The sequence below is a fragment of the Musa acuminata genome, chromosome BXJ3-10, assembly GCF_036884655.1.
Source record: "Musa acuminata AAA Group cultivar baxijiao chromosome BXJ3-10, Cavendish_Baxijiao_AAA, whole genome shotgun sequence".
NCBI classification, from domain to species: Eukaryota; Viridiplantae; Streptophyta; class Magnoliopsida; order Zingiberales; family Musaceae; genus Musa; species Musa acuminata.
Window position 1 is genome coordinate 25,741,720 of NC_088358.1, and position 25,371 is coordinate 25,767,090.

General features: G+C 41.1%; 3 protein-coding genes across 3 annotated transcripts; 1 reads left to right on the plus strand and 2 right to left on the minus strand.

Moving 5' to 3' along the window:
• Positions 1–2,573: 2,573 nt before the first annotated feature.
• Positions 2,574–4,070, minus strand: LOC104000868 (ethylene-responsive transcription factor TINY-like). Its single transcript, XM_009423010.3, has one exon. The coding sequence runs from the start codon at positions 3,515–3,517 to the stop codon at positions 2,813–2,815; it is 705 nt and encodes a 234-aa protein (XP_009421285.2). The 5' UTR covers positions 3,518–4,070; the 3' UTR covers positions 2,574–2,812.
• Positions 4,071–6,624: 2,554 nt separating this feature from the next.
• On the minus strand, positions 6,625–9,843 carry LOC135651840 (mannan endo-1,4-beta-mannosidase 2-like). The gene is made up of 5 exons (XM_065172339.1): positions 9,183–9,843; positions 8,710–8,907; positions 8,173–8,295; positions 7,505–7,719; positions 6,625–7,305 (listed from the first exon to the last, which is right to left on the minus strand). Exons 1-5 carry the CDS (start codon positions 9,594–9,596, stop codon positions 6,912–6,914), a joined length of 1,344 nt encoding a protein of 447 aa, XP_065028411.1. The 5' UTR covers positions 9,597–9,843; the 3' UTR covers positions 6,625–6,911.
• Positions 9,844–13,814: 3,971 nt separating this feature from the next.
• LOC135650899 (probable serine/threonine-protein kinase At1g54610) lies at positions 13,815–25,312 on the plus strand. The gene is made up of 8 exons (XM_065170578.1): positions 13,815–14,639; positions 16,996–17,280; positions 17,519–17,840; positions 19,541–19,764; positions 20,920–21,020; positions 21,868–21,982; positions 23,189–23,623; positions 24,738–25,312. The coding sequence occupies exons 1-8, from the start codon at positions 14,196–14,198 to the stop codon at positions 25,005–25,007; spliced, it is 2,196 nt and encodes a 731-aa protein (XP_065026650.1). The 5' UTR covers positions 13,815–14,195; the 3' UTR covers positions 25,008–25,312.
• Positions 25,313–25,371: the final 59 nt, after the last annotated feature.

Consider the following 25,371-nt stretch of genomic DNA (forward strand, 5'->3'; position numbering starts at 1 on the left):
GAAGGTTTGACCTTTGTCTGCGATTGACGCGTCTGATCTTTGTCTGCGCCGATCCCTCGAGCACTTGAATCGGTCAACATTGCCGCGCAAGACAAGCAGCAGAACCAAAGCTGGCGCATTCAGGAGGCGCACAACTCGACGTTGTGTGCGTGTTGGACGACACGGGTTTGGAACAGCGTCTTTCTCCGATCTCCCCCTCGAACCGTACCGTCGGCCACGGCACGACGATGTCAAATCCAGAAAAGCTGGCGGCAGCGTTGCCCACGCGGATTCTGTGAACATGGCTTGCTAAACTGCGATGCGATTGGGATTGATGGCCAGTTCCCCTGTACTGCTTTAAGCCAGCTTTAACTCGTTTCCAATCTACTCTTTCACTTCTTGTGCAGCTTCGAATTATTGGCAAAGACAAAATATATTGTCCAAGGATTTATGAATGGTGGAGTCTGAACATGTGAATGATCGTTCTCCTCCTCTCATCTTGTCGGCATTGAGGTAAAATCTAAGGTATCCAAGCAGGAGGGCCCAGAGATTTATCTCGATGTACAACTGGGCCGAAGAGGGAGTAGGGACGGCCGTAATCTTTGAAGTACCACCAACCACGTTGACGGTCGCCGGCGTGAGATATGACACTGTGAAATCCAACCACCACTTGCATGCACTGCATGCAAACCTGCACTTTCATGTGGTGGGGGCCGGTCATCTGCAGTGTTGGTGGTAAGAGTGAGAGCGAATGCATGCATTTGGATCCTCTCCAAACTGCATGGAGAATTGGTGGTAAGAAGCAGACGGACGTCAAAAGGTTAGTGTTCTTTATGGGCAGTGATCGCAAAACCATGGAAAGGGGGACCTCCTCCGGGAACACACCCGCAAGGACACACGTCCTATCATTCTGTCCGGAAAAAGTAAGGCAACCCTGTTGTGACACGGAGTACTTCCCCTGCACACACATCTTATCCCATCTTATCTTACTGCAATCAGTCGCTTGTCTCGTTCTCGGTTTTTATGCGCAGGAGGCGGTAGGCGAGAGATCTTATTGCTGAGGTCATTTCATGGTCGCAAGCGTCGTCGTCGTCGTCGTCGTCGGTGAGTTTTTAGCAGTTCATATTTGTCATGGAATTAGCTAAGTGATAAAGAATTGGGCCATCGTTCCTGCTTCTGAGACCACTAGACGCGTGGCTGAACCCGGGTTGTGTTTAGCTCGAGGGGAAGGGGAAGGGTCGTCACATCAGATCCAGGGACCAGAGGAGGAGGGCATGGAGTAGAATAATGGGTAATGGAGGTTGGGGGTAGCTGACGGATGCCACGCATTGCGCGTGACCGCAAATTGTTTGCGGAAATGCTTCTGAGAGACATGCGTGCACCGCAGGGTGGGAAAAAATATATGCTGAAAAGAAAGTAAACAATGCAGTAAACCTGCAGATCACTGTCTCCCAGACAAGAAGAAAAAGAAAAGAAAAGGACGGGAAGACACTTTTTATATGCTTTCTGGACTAACAAATAGAGAGAGCGCAGTGGACAGTCCATGTTGTGATAGCAGCTGGTTTTCCAATTTCCAGCGTGCGTGAAAGAAGACTGTTGCTTTCTCTCCCCCTTTTTTTTTATTCGAGGAGGAGACCGTAGATACCTTTGAAACCACATGTGCCCATCCCTTCTCTCTCTCTCTCTTAATTTCTCATAAACAACCTTCAGTGACGCGATACGTCGAGCAACTCGCGGGTGTGCCGTGCCGTCTTGAAAAGCGACCCGCTACCGTCTCGCGCAACGCAGGATGACCGCAAGCTTTGAAAGCGATAGAGTAGGGAAGGCGAGCCTCTGCGCCAGTCATCCTTTTCTTATCAGTTCATTATAAGAGTACGATTGATTATTAAGAACAAACAGAGGATCAGCAGCCATCGGTTTCACCGTGCGTCGTAGCACACAGAATGGCTACTGGTCCTTTACCGCTAAAGCTGACGTCCATTGGGTGATGTGACTTGATAGAGCTGTCACGCTGCTCTAATGACATGATGCTAATTTATTCTTCGCTAAGTTTGGGCAAGTTAGGTGATGAGGACGTCCTTAGTCTTTGAAGAGGCTCCAAACCGCACTTTAATTGCTTAGAGCTTAGTGGCTGATGCTGACATGAGGAAAGGACTTGAAAAGGAAGAGCATCGTTGTCTATTTAGGTATGTGTAATGCCACTTGGCTCACATACTTCAAAATATAGAGCTTCTATTCAGCAGAATCATTAATAATTGCTCTGATTTGCATGAGTTGAAACATCTATCTATCATAAATCTATAGAATTTTTTTATTTATTCCCTGTCAACTAATACTTTGGACTTTTTTGTACCTTTCTTTTTCTATTTTGTCTTCTGCAAGGACTAGCATTAGAAAAAGTTAAAGAGTCATTGATAATTATTTGAGACTGGGATGCTACAAGAATAATTGGAATAGGAATATTCTGTGGTGTATGACTGCTATGAAGCTGAAATCATATCTAAGATCATAAAGTTGGGAATAAGAAACAAATAAAGTAGAGCTGGGTGTGAAGGATAGAGAAAAGTTCCAAGGTTGGTGGTTCAAACTGGTCATTCACACAAAACAGTGATCACAATTTATTCTTCCACTCTTTTTGAGAACTATACAAATCGATTTTTTAACACACAAAAACTCAACACACACAAAAGAAAAGACATGCTTGGATTGGAAAAGAAAAGGAAGAAGAGAGAGAAGCCATTCAGCTTGGATGAAAAATTAGAGGGCATTAGTGAGCATGGTGAGAGTGAGTGAGAGAGAGAGAGAGAGAGAGAGAGTAAGAGCTTGAGCAGCGTTAATAGTCCCATAGAAGAGCTCCGAAGGTGGTCGGATCCCACATCTGATCTGGCTCGAGCCCGAACTCGGTCTCCACCCACGGCGCCCACGAGTCGACCGCGTCGTGGTACACGAACTCGCCCCCGGAATTGGCCGAGTCGAGGAGGCACCCGTCCAGCCGCGGCAGCTCCACGATCTCCCCGAGCTCGTCGGAGGTGTCCGGATCGTCGGGGGTAGCCGGAGACGGCGCCGGGACCATGGCGGCGGCCTTGGCGGCTGCTGCCTGGACGTCGCGGGGAGAGAGGGTGGCCGGGCGCGGAAGGGTGGCGGCGAGCTCGGGGAAGTTGAGGACCGCGGTGGCGCCCTTGATGCTGAGTGCGGCCACGTCATGTGCCCGCGCCGCCATCTCCGCCGTGGGGAACGTCCCCAGCCAGATGCGCGACTTCTTGCGGGGCTCCCGGATCTCCGAGACCCACTTGCCCCACGCCCGCATCCGGACGCCGCGGTACGCCGGCAGCGTACCCCCATCCCGCGTCCGCTTCGTTCCGGCGCCGCTCTTCCTCCCCCCGGTAGTAGAGGTAGCCATCGCCTGGTTCGACTCGTCAATCGCCTGAAGGGCTCGGGAAGGTGAAGAGGAGGTAGTGGCGGAGGACGGGGAGGAGAGGGAAGAAGACATCGAATTGGCGCTGCTCTCCGGCTCAGAGGAGTTGCGGGTGTCCGCCATTGATGTCAAAAAGGACTGATCCTTTTGGTTGCGATGCCGTGTGGTGTCCCTCTCCGATACTGTTCACTCCAAAAAGCAAGCTTCCTGATGGCGTTCTCACGTTGCCCCCGCGTGATGCAGGCTACAGAAAGTAATAGTTGGTGGAAGGTGGCGCGTTCGAGAGCAGAGTTCTTTAGCTTTGGCTCGGAAAGGTAAGCTTAGAAACTCGCGGCCTTGTTTATTTACGTGGACGAACGACTTGCTGGCGAACAAGAGAAACCGGCATTGGCATCGGTGGCTTGAGTGGAGTGACGGACATGTATAGCTTCTGGAACCGATGGATGTGATTCAAAGGATAGGGTGATTTGGTTGGAGTAGCTGCAGGGCTTCCTCTACAAGTGCCTGGAACGAGTAGAAGATGAAGATTCAAGTTTTTCTTGGATAAGAAGAAGAAGAAACCTTGAGCTGCTACCGTCGAGTTGACACCATGGAAGCAAACACATTTCGAAGAGACGGACGGAGGGAGAGAAGAAGAAGAAGAAGAAGAAGAAGGAGATGGGAGAGTTGGGAGGCCGAGGAGCAGGGCAGGGAGGGGTTTTAATTGAGGGGAAGCGTGCGGTCTAAAAGCGACACGCCACCGACCTCGCATTCCCCATCATTTCCCAATGACGCTTGCGCCCACTACTCCCTAGCAGTACAGTGTTCCCCGAGCCTCTCCCGTTTTATCTGTTACTTACTTCATCCTCCCAACATTCAATGCTCCAGTTTGCCATTCTCTTCACCACCTTCTGGACCACTCTCTCACCCATTTACTCCCCCAAGACCCATCACCACTGGTCATCACCGAGTACCCATGATCAATTATTTGCTGCACAACCTAGCAAGATCTTTCTTCCTTCCTACACCACCTATCGACAACTTAGCGATTCTACACCTAGTCTTCTTTTAGATATCACGTAGGTCTTCTTCCCATGACTTTGTTGTCATGGCTAGTTGTTGTCCTCCTCAATCGTCTTCTTTGACGGTTGCGTTGTACATATATAGCCTGGAAGGGACCAAGAAGAGATGGGTGAATCTGCACGGTAACATTATTGCGACTGAAGCCGCGCTACATCGGCAGCAAACGCCTGGATCGAGGTGATCCTGTTTTAGATTACGTAGGTGAATTGTCCCATAGCTCGTTTGCACTTGCAGCATCGCTCGGAAATTTAAGATACTGGTACTTCCTGCCTGCAGTCGAATGAAGAAGCTTCTTTTTGCCATCCATGAAGGTTACCATTTTGATCCACCAACAAGATAAGAAGAATCTGTCCAACTGTTCAGGTGAATACAACCCCCAACAGATCCACTGGTGGCATCGTGAACAACAACGCATGGATCCAAATCCAAATCGAGGTGTATTAAGCTGGAGGAGGCCAACGGGCATTGATGACAACCGCCGAGTTGTTGTGCCTCCATGAAGATGAGTTGTCAAGAAGCACACATCTAAATCCCCCGTCCGAGTACAGTCGACGGAGGGGAGATACGGGCAATTCATGTGGAGATTTCGGTAGGTGGAGCGGATGCCAAAGGGTGTAATGGGTAGGTGAGGGAATGGGCAAGTGCAGGGCGCAGCCTTAAGAGCCTTCGACATGACGTGTACGAAGACGACCCATCGCCCGTCTTCGACTGCCGAGTGGAAGCCGGGCGGTGGTTGTGGATGAACGTGGAATGAAGTGATGGCAGACACCTCACCTGATGGTACAAGTGCGCATCGACATAACCCTGGCCGTGTCCTGCATCACTGGGCTCTGCTACAGAAACTTGGCAGGAATTGCTCTGTAGCCATGGTGGTATATATATATATATATATATATATCGGCATGCAATACTGCTAATAATGAGCAAGTACTTGCTCAGGTCATGGAGATGGAGCCATGTGAGAGATGTGCATGCACATACAGGTGAAGCATACCTCCATGCTCCCTACACTGCAACTTCAAGTAACACCCGGGGCCCCACATTAAATATACAACAGTTTACTCATCAAGGGTAGTATTTTGTGTGACTAAACACCAATATTTTACTTCGTGTGTTGTGAAAATATGATCTTTACGCATTGAATTATTATTTGAATCCACCAAGCAAATTTTATATTTCGAGAATAGCACATACACTCCATGCAGAGTGATGACGACCTCTGTACCTTATTCTTTCAGAATAAAAGATTGCACAGTAGAAAGATTATTGGGATGTCTGAATGATACATACTATGGGAATAGTATTCGGTATTAGATTAAGTAAAACAAAAGAAAGTGCTTTGCTGTACTGTGCAGTATAATAAACAAAGAAATTGTCTCTTTCTCCTGAAAAGAAACACAAAGGATTGAGAAATATAAAATATAAACAGTGGATGGCCTGAATTTATTGTTACTACTATAGTCAAGATGATGGTGAACTTTGTATCTGTAATAGTAGTCGAGATCCATTTTAAGATCCACCATGAGACTGGAGCTTCTAAGTTTATGTGTTGAGCCCAACTTAGAATCCAAATAGAGGAACTATTCACCTCAAAATAATAAGAAAATATATCCTTTTATCTCGAATTTTTATTTTTCCTAATACTCGGGTGTGTTGAAATCGAGGGAAACTCATGCTAAGTATTAGCCATGCTATGGAGCCAAATCATTATCAATGCCTTAGCCTCTTTTGTAACATCTTGGTTTGATCTATAGATAGATAAAGATTCAGATTGACTTATAAGAGTTTAAGTATATTATTAGCTTAGATTATAATATTACTAATAACTTGAATATTATCATGACAAATGGTTCTCAAACCGACTTAATATTGGAGAGTCATCATTGGATTTTATCATTCATGTATCATCATGATACTAAAACCGACTTAATATCGGGCAGTTATCACTGGGCTTGACCTCACATACATCACGGTAGATGATCATGATAACCAAACATCTCGAAAGGACCTTCAGGTTGATCCTCTATTAAACACAACAAAGTACATCGCAATTCTTCTCAAACAGAGACCAAGAACACAAGAAGGTTTGCTGGGCAACCTGATTGTGATGCTAAAATCTGTCTGCGGTAAAACAATAATAAAATTCAAAGTAAAATCTCACAATCATCTGCTCGAAACTCAAAACCCAAAGGAAAATGAGATTGAAACATACACCATAGTATTTACTGTCGTCATATTCTGATCACTCATCAAAGTGGCTAATGAAAACATTCTGTGGTTCTTTGTGAATCATTCTGGGAAAGAATGGCCAAGACGAGAGCCAAATAAAATGCCAAGGACATATATCTGGTTGCAGTTGTCCAAAAAATTGAGTTGTACCATCAGATACTGCTCTTGGAAAGAACTGCTGTGGTTGGTCGGAAGAAGAGGAAATGGAAGACATAGGCAATGTCTTTTAGCAGATTACAGAGCTTTTGTCTACTGAGTTCTTCCCGTATCGCACTGCTATCAGCTGACATGACTGCTCTTTGATCAACTTATCTACAGAAGGTCTCTCCCTTGGCACGATCCCGTAATCATCATTGTAATCCTCCATTCCCTGAACCAATAGTTGCCATATCAAGGCACCTGCTCCAGCTCCATTTTGTCTCGCAGACTCGTGGATTTTGTTGAAGATAGACTTGTAGAATATTATTCGGTGCGAGTATTCGAAATTCTTTGCCTTTGTGGAGAGGCCAAACTCAGTGAACATGATCGGCTTATTTAGTGTTTTCTCACCATCTTCGATGTGAGATGTGATCCATTTGGAGATGTATTCGACTTTCTCATTGAGATCTGCTTCTACCAACCTACAGAGAACAAAATTACTCTTTTGAATCTCTCGCGATATTTGATTGAATGGCATTCATGCATTGCATTTGAGAACAAGAAAGGTTCAGCCATTATAGCAAATCATCCACATTTCTTTCACCGATGTCCTGTGCATGCAAATCTATCTAGTTCTATGCATAATAAATTACAAACAAGAGGAGTCGTCGATGGAAGTACCATTGATCAGGATATATATGCGCGGAAGCAAAGTCGACATAGGGGACTTTGGAGTTGCGAACGAAGTCCGATCCTAGAGTGCTATACCACTTTCCTGGATTGATGTTTTGCTTCTCTTCAGGACTTACTGGTCCATAGAACCCCTCAAGTCCAATCGTCAAGAGGTGCTTCTTGTCAATCGTTTTCACATATTCTGTCATTTCTTCGATCCATTCCTGCAATTGTTTATAACCAAATGATAATTCAAATCTCCAAAATCTTGTATGTAAATTCTAATATTATAGGATCAAAAACTTTGAGAACAATGATGCTACCATGATTTTTCTCGCGCACTCCTAATTTATCACAATCATCAGCAAAATGATGCAGTAGGACATTGGTTAGAAATCAATGCATTCAGTGGAAAAAACTGTATGAAGGTATACAAGAAACTTTTCAGAGAATGAAGTCAAATTATTGTTATAGCAATCAGTGGTTCCTAATTGCAGAAAATAAGCATTAAAGGTTTTACACTAGTTTCTTTTTTTTTCTGGAAAAAAGGCTTTTACAATTAGTTGCTACAATTTAGATTGATCTATATTTTCTGGCAAGTAGTAAAGCTACACCATTTTTTAGTCGGTCATATATGCACAGACTGAACCAAATTTGAGTAACAACTAGCAACATACTTGGAGAGTGTCACCAGAAGCATCCGATGCACATTGCGGTTCATTCATCAACTCCCAAGCGAAGATTGTGGGATCATCCCGGTACTCAATTCCAGTTAAATGGTTCTTCCTTGTCAATATGGTCTGGAAATAAGCCAAATTAGATTAAGAAATCACTCCTTTAATTCTATCAGAATTCTTTAAAGGGCATGAAATGAAGAACATACATGATTTCTAAACCAATATATCAGCTCAAAAATGAATGATAACTCAGTTTCAACGTAGACAGTGTCGATGATCAAATTGCTTGATAGGTTAAGGGTTCCTGCAACAATTGATAGAGAAGGAATTGCTTCTTCGAATCCATCCCCTATTTTATGAAATGGTTCAAATAGTTGCTGAATAGATCTAAGGGATTTATGGTCAATGGTTCATGAAATGGCTACAGATTCCTCACTGACTCCGCGGTCTTGGTTGCCGGAGATCAAGATTGCTCAAAGTGTGGGACAACCAACAAAAGAGATGCTTGCAGAAACTAAATAGGAAAGAATGTATTACCTTCAAGTAAATCTTGAAGTAACTACGAATTGAAGGATCGAAGAAGAAGGAATCATTTGAAGAACTCAGCCCAAAACCCTCGTCCCATGCCCATTTGACGTATTGCGTCTTCCCACCGTAGTGCTGCAAATTGTTAACCAGGCTCAGCAGCAGCCTGATCCCATGTCTTCGTGCTTCCACGATTACCCAGTCCAATGCCTGCCATAACTCCGGTTATTAACGGAGAACACCATATTTGTGTTGCTTTCTGAACATAACGTGTTCGATGAAATGCCTCAGGTCGTTGAACAAACATATGGACAGATCTACTCAAACAGATCAACGATCATTAGACCGATCCATAGGAAACCCACGAAATCTGCTCGTAATGATCCCGAAAAGTTCTTGTTCCATCACTTTTTTAGGATATAGAGCAAGCCCATGAGGCCGAGAACCCTAAAAGAAAGAGAAGGGAAGGGAAGAACAAGTCATACCTTGAAGACCCGCTCATCGAAGATGCCGAGTGAGACCTGCAGAGCATGGTAGGCACCATCATTGAAGGCCCAAGTCCTGCAGACGGTCATTCCCATCTTCGCACCCGTCTGGAAGATTTCACTGACCCTCGGCCTGCTGGACTCCTCCACAGATTGATCCATCAGCCAGTAGGAGTTCCATCCGTTCACATAGAACGCCCTCCCATCCACCACGAACTGGGTGCCATTCCTCTGCACAAAGCTCAGCTGCGACTTCCCAGGAGAGAACTTGAAGTCCCCAAGCATCAGGTATATCAAGGCTACACACACAGCAATTCCCAGAACCGGATATACGATCCCGTTCCCTGCTCTCGCCCTATTGTGACCTGCAGAAGGCTTAAACCAGCTGCCGGGTCTTCCCGTAAAGATGCTCATTCCGATCCGAAGAAGCTCGACGAGTGATCGATCACATGCATCCACAAACGAGCCTGTGATGTTTTGCTTCCCTCCCCTTCGGACCAGCGGTTGTGCAGGTCGAACAGATCACAGAATCGTTGCTTTCGATTTGAGCCTACGGAGGATACAGAGGAAGAAGGAGAGCCATGAAGAAAATGGTGGGCAGGGGATTTGGTGAACTGTTAGCATCACGGCGTCTTCGGCCCCATAAATTAGTCATGTGAGACCGCATCAAAGCAAATGGACGCATTATAATACTCGTAGGACAAGTATTAGCTAGTCGTCGTGCTAACTTCCTACATCTTGCATGGATATGTATAAGATTGCAGTTACGAACATTACTCTTTTAGATTCTTGCCAGATCTAATTGTTTTCCTGCCAGATCATGTGAGCATACAGCTGGAATATGCTAACAAAACCCTGTAAAACGTCTACGGGAGAACATTCTACCCATAAAGGTTCTGCTCATTTACCACACGAAACCTAATCGAAGGACGTTGTCAACACGGTGGAACAGACCGTTAGGTGGCGCATCATGATTGGCTTTGCAAGTGAGGCGTCTTAGTCAATGCCCAAAATGAAATGAAATGAAAATAAAAATGTAAGGTTTCTTATTGCGTCCACATACCAAATGTTTTTGGGGGGGAGGAAAGTATTGGGGCACACAACGTTATCCTGCGTTGGGTATTTGGTGGTGACAACCTACCTTCCATGAGGACCACGCCGATTTAGGGCAACTCGATATATTTCGTGGAAATGGGCAGTGCACAGCGGTAGGGTTGCAGCAACACTCGCTTGATACTTCGATCTGAATGGAGTGGTAGGTTTGGTGGGCAGGTGAGAGGTTGATAATAGAATCGGGTGTGATGCCACAGTCAACCAGATCATGACGAAGGAACAGCGCAACTCCGAAGGGGCCTCACTCGCTCACCGACACCGGTTCGTTCCACCGACAGTGGCAGCAGTTGCCGCTGGAGTCTTCGCCGCGAGATTTCTGCCGGTCAATCCTCAAACCCAACATTAAACGTTCTAACCGCGAGATTCCTGCCGGTCAATCCTCACGATCTACGAATGCTTGGAAAAGATGGGCCTTTTGGGCTTGCATGGATGAAGGCCATTGGCACTAACGTGGATCGAGAAATTTACGCTGCCTCAAAATAAGCATTCGTCACTCGAATCATGAACTAAGTTTGATCATATTTCCCAAATAAACAAGCTGAATTTTCATTTCAAAAATGTGAATCACACGAGCTAAATGAATCAAACAATAATAAATCCCATGTTGCTACTCTCGCAAATTCCTTTTCGTTGGGTCTCACATTCCTTAACAGGAGATTGCTTCTTTTCTTTAATGGATCGATCGAGCAGGACATAAAAGCGAGGAAAATATGCAATGACAAACAACATCATCAAATACTTTTATTGGATCGAAAACAACCATTCTCGTGATCTCGCATTCCACATCATTGCAAAGACGGGGCCATTCTTGGACTGGTTTTTCCGGCACCGTCCACGTGATGTGGACGATGCTTTGTGGGCGTTCCACATGATTCACAAGGCGATGGACCCATCGCCGTCGACTCTTCTTCTTCTTCTTTCTTTTTTTAATTTAAAATCATCGGTTGGAATTGAAATTGAAATTATCAATTTCGAGAATTAGAATCGAACTGTCCAAACTGATTCCAGCTCGGTTCGATTCCGGTCCAGTTTAGGTTCGAATCGAACCGGGACTAGGTCTATTTATACCACTTTGTGTGGTGATTCGTGTCTTGATTTGGAGTCCAGACCGTCGACGTGATCCCGACCGAGTCGATCGAAGGCTTAATCTCGATCTGCCGATGCGTCAAATCCGGGCTCGAGTACTCCATAATAGATTTCGGTCGAACGCTTATTGGTTCTGTGTTTCTCCACCCGTTCTGTTCGCATGTAGGTGAGTTGTTTGCCCACACGCGTTGGAATGGGGCCCACGCAATTCATTGGCGTCCGACAACTGCACGTTAATCTGCACGTCCGCAAAAGTCAAGATCAGCTCATCACACATGGCTACATTCTGATATCACCGGCAGCCTAAAAGTCGCACACTGTTGTTGTTGGTGTAAATCCAAAGAACGCTCGGAAACATTCGATCGAAGGATTTGGTTTTCGCCCGATCGAAAGTTTTGGAAGATTATTCCATGTTAACTGAATCTTAGCAATGAAGTATGGATACATTTCTTGCTCAAGAAGATGAGGATTGGGTGATACCAAATTTAAATTGTAATTGATTTGTTCATAAGCTTTAGATTCAATTCAAGTCGATAATATTATTGTTTACCAAAATTATATATATATAATTGTGTCAGCAGTGCTACGGAAGAGATGAATTCATTCTCTTGCAACGGGTGTGACTGTTCTCTCTGGTTGTGCCACCCTAACATGCAACAGAGGCGGAAGATGACAACCGGCTATAATGACAAGGTCCTGCGGCATTGGCAGACGATAAGAGCATCTACGAGAACGAGGCAGCACCACTCTTTACCCTCCCTCTCCCCCAACTTTCTTCTCGTTGGCATGCATGCAGCTGAAACATGGAGGATGCAATTACGACTTCTTTATCACGGTAAAATGCTGCCAAAGTTACTCTCCCCAGCAGTACTCTTTAACAGTGATGTTTCAGAGATAGTACAAGGTAGTGATGGCCACCCATAAGAGTGAGAAGTGGAGTAGCTCCAGCTCTACCATATCCTCTCTCTCTCTTGGGGTTGAGGTCTCCAAGGTCAAACAGCGGGGAACGATGGCGGAGCACGTGAACATTGGGTTGGTATAAGAGACAAAAAGGAACTGCACCAGAATCCGCCATTGATCACTCGCAAGTATCCTTGTGCTGTAAAGCTTTCTCTGCCCTTTTGGAACAGATAAAGAGGAGCCCTTCTTTCTTCCTTTATTCATATTTGGAGCTTGCACTGAGAAACAGGGAGAAGAAACTCGGTGGGAAGAACAAAAGAAAGCTGACCATGGATCACAATCCTTTCGTTTACTCGGTTGTCGTTGTCACCCTCACCCTCACCCCCACCCCACGACACAACAAGGCGATGCTGCTGGAGACCCCACGGATATAAGTGGGGGGAGTCGTATCCATGGCGCAACACTGTTCATGTTTCTTTCTGCAGGTACATGATCCTTTGAGCAAGGAGCTGAGATCAAGTTTGGAAGAACTACTACTGGGCAATGCATGGCTGTTAAAGTTAAAGCTCTGCAGTTTCTGTTGCATGTCTCAGAAAAATAGAAGACAACGGGCAGATCCATTTCTTTGGCCACACAATATCTGTTCATATATATTTTTTCTGTATCATTAATTATTTGGGAGTAAATATATGTCCGTACGATATGATTCATTCTGTAGCTTTTGGTGGTTGTGACTTTTTGTTCTGCACTTTGTGCTTGCAACATGCGTGCAGACTGGTTATTATGAACCCATCAATGAACTAATGAGCAGTTGACTGGTAATACTATAATATATATATATATTTAATAATATTATTTAATCTTATATTCATCGAGGAATATGAAAATGAAGAACTTATAAGTCCATCAGATCTTTTTTACCTCTGTTTTTTAGAACTTCTGTTTTGAATGGACAAAACTTTTCTAATAGATTTTATTTGAATTAATAATGAATTGTTGTGACGGTTGATATAAAGACCACATGTTTAAATTAATCAGTGCAATAACAAAGAATAATAACATGTCCTTCACATATTCTTCTTCACATGTCATTTCATATTTTAATAAATAAATATATTAAAACTAAATCAGATGTTATATTTTTTTATTTAAGATTTTTATGTCATTATGAAGAACTTAAAGATATAGACATGAGAAATTTCAATACATTGAATGTGAAAATTGATTCCGAAGTTTTAGTAGATATATCATAAATATAATAAGGTCGTTAATAAGTCGACAAAATTTACTATTATCTAATAGGATCGCTGCTTGTTAGAATAATATTTTGCCATCAAAATTCGCTTGTATTATTAATATACGATAATTTTGGAATTACGTGTATTATGTTTTTGAAGTGATATATTAATTTTTAAAAATAGAAGATAAATACGGCAATCACCGACTGCACAGGGATATAGATGTAATTTTGTCGAAAATGAAAACATAGTGTTGTGTCGAGTGATCACAAGAATCAATAATGATCAAAGCAAGCAAATGCTAGAAAAGATTCGTCTTTTTCTTTTCTCTTCTTTTGCAATGTAGCGTCACTTCTTCGCTCGCCCGCTCGTCCGTCCGTGCCCTAACAAAAAAACATTGCCCGAGAGGGAGCAGAGCTGAGCAGAGCAGAGCAGAGAAGCGCCACATCGATCCCCACCTCCAAAGAATCCAAAGAAGACCCGATCGGGAAACCCTAGAAGAAGAAACCCACACCCCGGTCTTGCGGCTGACCCTTGCCGAGCCGATCGATCTTCCCTCCACGGCTTCGGCGTCGCTCTTGGCATCCCTTCCGATGGGCGTCGACGAGGAGGAGGTGACCGCGGCGCTGATCGGGCGGCGGTGAGCCAGCTGGTGGTGGATCTTCCCGGGGAGTCCATGGGTTGCGCCTGTGGCAAGCCATTCGTCATCGAGGACAGTAGATGGAGCCCTCGCCAGAGGCTGCCCGCTTCGCGGCTGCCGGCAGCGGCGGCGCCCTTGCAGGCGGATGCGCCGGCGAAGAGGATGGCGGCGGCGGTGTCTTCGTTGATGCGCGAAGAAGTGGTCGGGGTTAGGGTGGACGCGGTTGCACAGGTAGTGGCGGTGGAGAAGAGAGTGGGGAGCGGGCCGATTCGTGCTAATGGAATGGACGCCGATAGGAGGAGAGTGATGGAGAGGCCGGCACAACGGAGCCACCCGATGCAGGTCATTGGCACTGTCCCAAAGGCTGTGGAGGGGGAGCAGGTGGCAGCTGGGTGGCCTCCTTGGCTTGCTGCGGTTGCGGGGGAAGCCATTAGGGGCTGGGTTCCCCGCCGTGCTGATTCCTTTGAGAAGCTTGACAAAGTAAGCGCGTCTTTAGGCCCTGGTATTATTGCCAAATATCGTCACTATTTTTCTGTACTATGGATGATAAATTATAGCCATGTTGTTGCTTTCTTTGATATGCCATTTCTTCATAATGTTCTTTGAGAAGCATTTTGTTGTTCTAAGCCTCTTTTGAACAACAATGCCATTGACTAATTGATGAGGAGCCGAGAGAGCTTAATTAGTTTGACCAGTGGACTCTGTTGCTCATGAAGTTATAAGATTTAATGGAAGTTGCAAATTCATCAAATCGTCTAGGTTTTCGTAGGCCAACATTGGTGGTAATTCCTTCAAAGGTTTGGATGCACTAGTGGGTTCCTAGGAATAAATACCATAAACATAATGTATGATATGTAGGTAAAAAATTAATATAAAAGTTTTAGATAATTTGTAAGTTAAAAAGCATGTAACATAACCTGCTCAATCCTTTGCCATTAGCTTCTGAATGGGGATCACATTAACATTCACTATTTCACATTGGAGATTCCAATCATATCAATAAGACTTGTTAAATTTCTATACAATGTCTCTTCCACGGGTGTTTTGATGAAAATCACTGCTTAAAATACCCACATAAATAGAAGTGAAAGGAAAATAAATTAAAAATTACTATAATAATTAAAAATTTTGGCAAGCATCAAGGACAATAATAAAGATGTATTAAACCAACATATGCATTACTGTGACACTGTCATTGTTCGTTGCACATGTATGTATAACAACTATATTTGCTTGTAACTTGTATAACCAATTAGTTCCACTTGTTGCATTACCTGAATGATAAGTGTTCTTATTCTATAATTTTCTAGGTGAGTTTTATGACTCTACCATAATCAATTTTAACAAGCAGGCACTTAAGAGAACATGCAAGCCTTATGGGCCTGGGCAGCTTCCTATTTCTCATCTAGGCATCCAAGCATCATTTGGTCTGAAACTCAAAAGCACTTGGCATTTAGGCGGTGGTGTAGCTATGTGGCCTAGGCATTGCTCATGACAATATTGGTAGCTTCAGATTTCGGTTGCATGATGCTGACTACATTGGTGGTTCCACTTGTTAGAGGGGGATTAAGTATTGCTTTTATGAATATGAACCCTTTTTGCAATGAATTGGATTTTACGATCTTAATTTAGTGGTTTTGTTGTTCATTCAGCATCATAATTTTAAAAATGACATAAATGACTCTAGAAATTAATATTTGGTCATATGCTGGAAAATTTGCTTGGATTTGGAAGTGGATGGTAAAGATAGTATTTTGATTTCGATATCTGATGTTAATGTTGCTATTTTACAAAGTAGTGTGATGTCCCAATTATGTTGTTTTAGGTCAATTTGGAAGTTCTGGAAAAATTCCTTGTTTTGGAAGTGGGTGGTAAAGATTGTATTCCGTTTTGCTATTTGAGGTCGATGTTACTTTTCGTAGAGCAAGTGTGATACCCCAATTAAGTTATATTGTTTTAGCTATCGGAGGTTCAGCTCATGTTTTGGTGGCTTGTTGAAGGACGGTGCATCCATCTTCAATCATATATGTTTTTTTAATTGAATTTAATAGCAATGTCAAGATCCTAAGTAATACTTGAGGTTTGAAGTTGCTACTGCCACTTTACTGGAGGCAATTAGTGTGGTGATGTAGAAATGGTGGTTTCATGGGTTACTCCTTTGCGATTAGGATCTCTCAGGTTAATCAATGAAGCATTGATGCCAAGGTTTAACAACTCATGATTGATTGTTCAAAAAAAAAAAAGGAGATTAGAATCTCTCAGATTGGTTGATATGGATTGAATTTTGGCAAAAGGGTTTTAAAAATTGTGATGTTCCCATATCTGTACTGCTTGTACAGATGATAAGATTCTTTTGTACTAATTTAGTTGCAAAACAAATTCGAATGTTTTGGTCCTCCAGACCTTTTGTATTGAACATGGGCACAACCTGACAATTTCACTTTGATCTGAAGCTAGCTGCTTTGGAAATCATTTAGAACCTGTTCATCTTGTTTTTGATTTTTGCTCGCAGTTGATCTTGTCATCATTAGTAGATTTCTTTCCTGTCTTGCATTTCACTTGATTAGCAGGTTTATTCTTTTTTTTTTTCAGTTGCAAAGTGTGTAATATACTTTTGATTGCTAGCAATAGATGCTTGGAGACCTGCTTTTTACATAAAATTTCACACCACTATAAAATTTATGATAGCTGATGCTAATTATTAATATTGTAATTCCTAAAGTTGTACTCTTTATGATAGTATTTAGATTACAAATTCCTAGTTTATTTAATTTTGAAAGTTCACCTTGCAGTTTCACCATGTTTGTAATGTGATGAAGCATTATGGTTTTTGCAGATTGGCCAAGGAACATACAGCAATGTATACAGGGCTCGTGATCTTGACAATAAAAAGATTGTTGCTCTAAAAAAAGTGCGGTTTGACAATCTGGAGCCTGAAAGTGTAAAGTTTATGGCTAGGGAAATTCTCATTTTGCGGAGACTTGATCATCCAAATATAGTAAAGTTGGAAGGTTTAGTAACATCACGTATGTCTTGCAGTTTATACCTTGTTTTTGAGTATATGGAACATGATCTTGCTGGTCTAGCTTCTTTCCCTGGATTGAAGTTCAGTGAACCCCAGGTGAGTTGGAATTTGTAATATATTCTCTGTTATATACTAGAGTATTATTATTTTATTTCCATAGGGGAAAAAGAATCGATGTTTGGACATGACATGATCACTACATGTTTGAAGTTCACTGATCGTTTAAGCAAGCTTAAAATAGCTATATAACCTATCTTCAATTTTAGAAGATGATGATCTTGTGGCTATTTGTATCTTAGCTACATGGTTTACAATTGTTTTGGTTGTCGTACAGGTTAAATGTTACATGCAACAACTTCTACGTGGCCTTGACCATTGTCATTGTCGTGGAATTCTGCATCGGGATATTAAGGGCTCCAATCTCTTGATAGACAACAGTGGCATTTTAAAAATTGCAGATTTTGGTTTGGCAAGTTTCTTTGATCCTGATCAGAGACTGCCATTAACTAGTCGTGTAGTTACCCTTTGGTATAGACCTCCAGAGCTTTTGCTAGGAGCTACTAATTATGGAGTGGCTGTGGACTTATGGAGCGCCGGATGCATCCTTGCAGAATTATATGCAGGCAAACCTATAATGCCTGGAAGAACAGAGGCAAGTTACTTCGTGACTAGTGCAGATTTATTATCTGTTTATTTGTTGGGGATCTTATCCCGTTATTTAAAAACTAGAGCGGGCTTTCAGTTTCGTCATAATTTTGTTCCTCTCATCTATACTTCACACTGTGATTTGACATATTGTTATTATGCTGTTTGTTAAACTTAAACCCGAACCTTCCTATATGTGCTTTTATCCTCACAATATGGGTACGCACTCTTCAAAGCTCGACAAAATTTTACTTTTTCTACCTGTTTCTTATCTTGAAACTTTAGGAAAGTTAGATGTGGTAGGAAAACTTGAAATGGGTTAATGGGCTGACTGCTGAGAATGGTTTATTACCAGCATAAGTTAAAGTCATGAAACTAAAATCATACATGTATATTCATTTGGATGAGTGAAATAAGGTTCATGATTGAATACTTGGCTATAACATGAAAAATCATCAGAAACTCGATCAGGATTTGCTAACCATGAAGGAATTGGCTAATTCTGGCCATCCTTTGTAGGTGGAACAAGTAGAAGAAAATGGAGAAGGAAAGAAAAAAAGTAGTAGTAGGAGGAAGAAGTGAAGACCAAGTCTATGCCATTTTATTCTCGTTTAGAATAAAACTTTTGTTGTTCTACCATATCCTATACCAAACCTAACATCAAAGGTATCAAAAGGACCACTGATGTTCTTGTGCGCCCCACATTTGTTGACCAATAGGTATTTTCCTTTAGTATTGGCTATATATTGTGATCAACGAGAGCCTTATTTAAGTTGTTACCAAACTTTAACTTGCGTTTTAGTTTTCATATTGTTAAGTAATAGTAAATTTTTTAAAGATAAAATCTCTATTATCATCAACAAAATGGTTAATCAAACTACATAGAAAGTAAGAAAACAAAATCTTTTGGCATATTTATTTATTTTTGTTAAATTTCAATGTATAGTTTTTTTATTTTCTGGACACGTTTGAATTTTCTGTATTTTATTTTATTTATTTTTTGGACTGATCTAATCCTGCTGATCTAGGCCAACATATGCAGACCAAGGCCTTAGGCTTGATCCCAAGCCCGGTTCCAGTCCAGTCTTGTATACTTGACTCGGAAGTTAGTTACCTTAGGACTTCTTAATGCTTATGAATCTAGTTGCTTTGTGTGTTAAACATATGACTCATAGGATATATGTAAATATAATTAACTTGTTAGCTTGTTACTAATACGGCTATATGATCTCTCAAGTGTAATGCTTGTTTTTATTGCCTCTTGAGCAACTTGAAGTGTTGCATTCATTTGTTGAGATTAAAGAACATATGTTTTTATCTCTACTGGGACTTTTCAAGATACTTCTCCCATATTAATGAATTAGACGGGAGAAATTTTATTTTCTGAATTTTGAATTGACTGTAGCTATAAGGTAGATGATTTTTTACATCTGAGGTGGACCTGGCTTAGGAACTTTAGGTTCCTCAAAGTCAAGTTTTGAAGCCAAACTTTGTACTGTCAAAATTGGTGCAGCACAAAATAGTGTAGGAGATAAGTGCATCAAATATCCAAACCATTTAACCAGAATGTGCCATTGTGCTGTTCTTAAATAACATTTATACATAGGTTTGTCCCTATTGTCATGAGAATTTGCAGGGTTCGTGGTGCAAAATTTTGTTTTCAAGTTTTAGTCAGTGTATGTTGATGTTTTCAGTGTGCCTCTGCAGGTAGAACAGTTGCACAAAATATTTAAGCTTTGTGGTTCACCGTCTGAGGATTATTGGAAGAAATCTAGATTGCCCCATGCAACCATTTTTAAACCACAACAACCTTATAGACGATGTGTTGCAGACACATTTAAGGACTTTCCGTCTGCAGCTTTAGCACTAATTGAAGTCCTTCTATCAGTGGACCCTGCAGACCGTGGAACTGCTGCCTCTGCCCTAAAAAATGAGGTATTTGTTTTTCCATATTTAAGCATTACTAATTGAGATAGTATCTTGATGCTGCTTTTAATTTATGGATCATTTTTAAAATTATTGTTTTACATCATTTGGTTATATTATTTTCAACAATATCTTAAATTGGATTGTATGATATTTATGGTGATATTGTTCTTTTCTATGAGTTAGTTTTGAACTATTTTTGGCTTACTTTGCTTCTCTTAATGTGCTCCCAAAGGCTTTGTTATCATGGCGTGCACTAATTTTCGTGGCAAGTGCTCCAGCACAGATGCTTTCTATGCCTAATTATTTCTTGATGTATATGTTGTTACAGTGCAGATACAGTGATGGGGCAGTGTTAGGCAATTTTCACCTGTTGTTTGAGCTTTTTTCCATATAGATGCTCTATTGAGGCATGTTTCCCCTTTATTATAGCTTTAGTGCTTTGAAATAATATAGAAATATTCAATCTCTTAACATCAGCATGGAGAGATTCTCCGCTATACCAAAATAGCATAAACTTTCTTAGTGCTTAATGACAGTTTTGAGTTTTAGGGCCATATCTAATTAGTCAGAGGGATAAGTCCAGATTTACCCATTCTTCAAGGAAGTTATGTGAATTTTTTGTTATGATGGGAGTACATACATATGCATGTGTTCCCTAATACATGAAAATATGCTCAGAAATATTTTTCCTCTTTGGAAGATATAGGACCAAAACAGTCAATTTATTGATATTGGAAGATCAAAAGGATTCTTTGAATGTCTCTTTATTGGTTCAGTCCATCTGACAAAAGAAATGTTGATCCTCTATTTGGGGTGGTTAGATCTTGCTCCTTGTCACCATTTTCATGGAGAATGGATGACTTCATCTCTCCACTCATCAGGTCAGAATTTAGTTTGGGACAAACAGTGCTTAAGCTTGTAACTTCCACCATGACCAGGAGGTTAAAGATTTGTATCACTAAGCTGAACTTGTCATGTCTTTGAGTAAATGGTGACCAAGCAACCTTTTCTTAGCTTCTAGACATGCCCAGCTGTTGCCCTTTACAATTTTCACAATATCCTGAAGTAACAACCGGTAAGAGTGTTTCTCATATGGCGTCTTTTTCGACTTGCATATGTTTTTTTTAATATCATTTTAAAAAGCTACTGCTTGTTTTGCAGTACTTTACAACAAAGCCTCTTGTTTGTGACCCTTCAAGTTTGCCTAAATATCCTCCCAGTAAAGAGTTTGATGCAAAAAGACGTGATGAGGAAGCTCGAAGGTCTGTACCTCCTGCTTAATGTAGCTTTTTTGTGCCATCCTTTTTTAGTAAAATTTACACCAAAGTTAATGGTGCTATTTAATGTCTAGATGTGGTGCTTTTGCGTTATTGAATATTCAAGCCTGAAAGCATAATTTTAAAAATTCTTTTTTAACCCTTGGTGGTGGTGGTTGGATTTCTACTGTCAGCCCTTGCATTGTGCTCCATGATTATGTTAGGAACTTATAGTGATGCATAGTTGATTGATAGCTATGATTAAGCTTCCACTCTTTCAAATGAGCATTCTTATAGGGATATGTATGCAACTTCCTGGTTCCACCCAATGGTTCAAGTTCTTGTAGGTATATGAATGTTATGACAATGCTGAGTATGATAGCATGCATTTTCTTATCCATTTACTTCTTGAGTGATATGTATTAGTTAATACTTTCTTCTTAGAAGTAGCACTTTCATGGTTATTTAGTTCCCAACAGGTATCCTGGAACTAGTGAAAGCCTTGAGTAAGAGATCTTGTTTATTATACTTGATTGGTTTGTAGAAAGGTTTTAAGGGGAGAATAGATGCACATTTGATGTTTGTACAGCTGATCATGAAGTAGCTTTCTATTGTTTGAGCGAAGGTGGATTTAAATACAAGATGCTCAAAAGCTACTTATGAGTATATGTTATATATCAATCATATGTTTCTGTAGCTAAAACATATGGTTGCATATCATTGCAAAACTGCTTGAATACACTTTTAATTTAAATATTATACACAAGATGTACAATTTTGTGGTTACAATGAACTCATGCTTTAGTGTATTGTTGTAACTGTGACATTGACATCTCATTGATGTTCTTCACAGGCAAGGTGCTTCAAGGGGTAAAGTACATCGTCCAGATCTTGAAAAGAGAGGACAAAAAGAATCTAGAGCTATTCCAGCGCCTGATGCTAATGCTGAGTTAGCATCATCAATGCAGGTTCTTCGTTATCTTTTCAATTGTATTGCTTAGTACATGTTCTGCATAGCCCCTTTGACACTAATTAATTATTAGACACCAGACATCTCTTTCCCTTTCTGTAGCAATTTATGGAACTTTGTTAATCCTCCTTTCTCTTTTTCTTCCCGTCTTCTTTACCTTTTCTTTTCCTTTGTCTTCTCTTTTTTCTTGTTCATTTCTTTATATACATGTACAGGCAGATGTGTCTTTTTATGTGTGTATTTGTCACTTAAACAGTATTTGCTGAATTGTTGTCGAAAGGGGTGTGTGTGTGTGTGTGCACACGTGTGCTCCTGTTTAATAATATGCAAAAATATTCACATGATTGTTATCCATCCACATATGAAACGAAATGTGATCAGTTGCTCCAAGACAATTTTATAACCTGCCGTCGTTTTTCGAATATACTTTTACTGTTTTACAAGACATGCAGGTATTTTAGATGAATGTCATAGCATGTGTTTGATGGAGGTTCACAACTGTCAACATTCAACATTGTGAACATTCTTGAGATTCGGACACATTGTGATGAAGTTACTACTTTGTAATCAAGCATTGATAGAGCACGGATCTCTTAGCCTAAATTAAAACCCATGTTTGCTGCATCTTGTTTCATAGAGCAAAGTCTCATTGGTAAGGAATAGTTGCCTTTTAATTTGACCTAACTTAAATTCCAATTAACTTGTGTGTTGATTACTGTTTAACTTACTCGTCTCCTATTCTACAAGATTTTAGTTCAGTTCTGAGAGTTATGATTCTCTCTCTAGTAGTCACATCTTTATCTATCATTTTATTTAGAGTCGTAGCTTTATCTATCATTATATTTAGATTCAGCAGCAAATTTTCTTGTTTTCTCAACTAGAGGAATTTCCATTGTGCTACTTATTTTTTCTTGAAAGGAATATATCACAAGATGAGCTGCTAAAGTGTCAAGGGTGCATTGCTGAGCTCTGAGAGGCAAGGCATTATTTCCCAATTATTTGTGATTGGTTACATGTATCATTGAGTAGCAAGGCATCAAGAAATATTTAGCCCATTCAGTGTAGTCCTTATATATTCCACATCTTGCTTCTCTAGTTCAGTGTGAAACTATTCATAAATCATAATAAGCATCTTTTTGGAAAATGTTTTTGAATTTGTCATTCATTACATTTGGTTGTCATATGAATCATTTTTATATTTCAGAGGAGGCAAAGCCAGGCTAATTCCAGAAGCAGGAGTGAGAAGTTTAGTTCACAACATGAGGAAGTTGCTTCTGGGTTTCCAATCGAACCACCTCGAGTAACCCCAGTACTTGAAGTATCTGAAGAGCCCCAGAATCAATTTTCTAATAGGTCCTTCCATTCTGGACCTTTGGTTCATCGAAGTCAATTGCCAAAATCTTGGAAAAATGAAGATCTACCCAAGGTTTCTGCAATAGCAGATTCATCAGGATTGCCTGGACCAGCCACTGCAAGGAGGAAAGTTATATCAAATGATGGGAATGAAGATTTCTTTGCCCAATTAGGAGGTCATCCATCTGGTAGGTTATCTGAGTCTGGGAATGAGTCAGATGGCAAAAAGTGTGATCAAATGTGTCATCAGAGAGAAGATGAGAGGAGCAACATAGGTCAACCAACTGTAAGTATTCAAAATCCTGATCGATAAGTTTCGGCAATTATTTAATCTGTTTATCTATTATTCCAAATTAGAGTTTGTTAACATGTCTTCACTATTCATAGGGTTGTAGAAATATCTCGAGAGAATTAGGAAGTAATGACCTTCTGATATCATTCTGTGTGAAACTATGAAATACAGCAGTCTCTGGTTACAATATGATGACCGAACCTGTATCTACTTGTCTTCTTGCTTGCTCCAATTAGCATATATCATCACCAAATTAATGGTTCATTTTCTGCAGTTTATCATTTTTTTTTAGGAAGTTGTATACATTTCTTAGATTTTATGGAAGATTCTAAGTATTTATTTGTCATGCTCAACAATACAATGTAATGCACACCTTGGTGATACTCAAAATTCATTAATGGAAAAACACCAATTTTATCTGATGTTGTAAATCTTCTTTGCTGATGGAATTTGGTCGTTAATAATCTGATGACGCTCTAATGAGGATAAAATGAGGGTGAATCTTTTGGTGTGGGGAGAGATAGAGGAAGGGTTAAGAAAACTTTCTAGTAACCACTAGAAACTATTTGATTGCTTTTGATCAGGTAATTGTTAGAAAATGATGCATATAGTAGACCCCAAGTAGTTGGGATCACACAACATGTTTTTGTGGTTGTTGAAATTTAGTTAGCTGGCAGTGGAGATTCTTGACCTCCAAGAAATGGTTCGGTAACCCGAAGTATGGAAAATACTCACCAGGAATATTCTGCCAGGTAATTATCAACAGAAGAAATTGTCTAGTCTATTTAGCGTAAAACTATTTCATTTTACAATCTCGAACAATGTACCGCAGCAATAGAAATTTGTTCGGTTTCCTATTTAATTTTTTTTAATATTTGATAGTATTAATATATTTTATAAATTTGTTCTATATCTGCACTACTACAATGGGAGTTGGCAGCCATTTCTCTGATAGGGAGTTGGCTTACTCGCCACATGCCAATGCACTTACAGCCTTTTAATTTTGCTTTATACTATGCAAGTGTAAGATTTTGATTATAAGAATCTTACTGCAAACTTCAATATTTGCTCGGCTCTGATCTGAACATTTAAAAAACCATATGTGCAGGATCATGGACCGAAAGGAAACAAGATCCATTATTCCGGACCCCTGCTACGCCCATCTGGAAATGTAGATCAGATGCTCAAGGAACATGACCGTCAAATCCAAGAGGTATTCCGACGAGCTCGAATCAATAAGTCAAAGATCAGAAAAGTTCAAGGTGATGGAAACCAGCTGGGTGTCAAGCCTAGTGACTTCATTGCCATGCCAGTGTATCCTTCAAGTCGTGGTTCATCTGTTCCGGTTTTCACATCAAGTCGTGGACCTGCACAGTGAAACCTGAAGAGAAGCACTGGAACTGAGCGGTCGGGTAGCAAGTTGTGTCAGCGGAGCCCTATCCAGTATTGTTGATTTCTATTGGATATAGTGTAGTACTTTTGTTTTGGGTGGTGGTGAGGTCAGGTAATGTACAGATTTCTTTGTATTTGCTTGTTAGTGAGACAAGAAACTATTTATTAATTGAGCGGAGGTAGCCATTTGAGCCGTAGTCAACTGGTGCCGTTGTAGTGCAGCTCTTATAAACTTATGAGCTTCGGTGTACCGACATTTTGGTTGTTGATATCTCCATCTGTTTGGCGCAATGTGTTGAACTAAAAATCTGACCTTGCTCATGTAGTCTTCTACGATCCTCTTTCTCAAC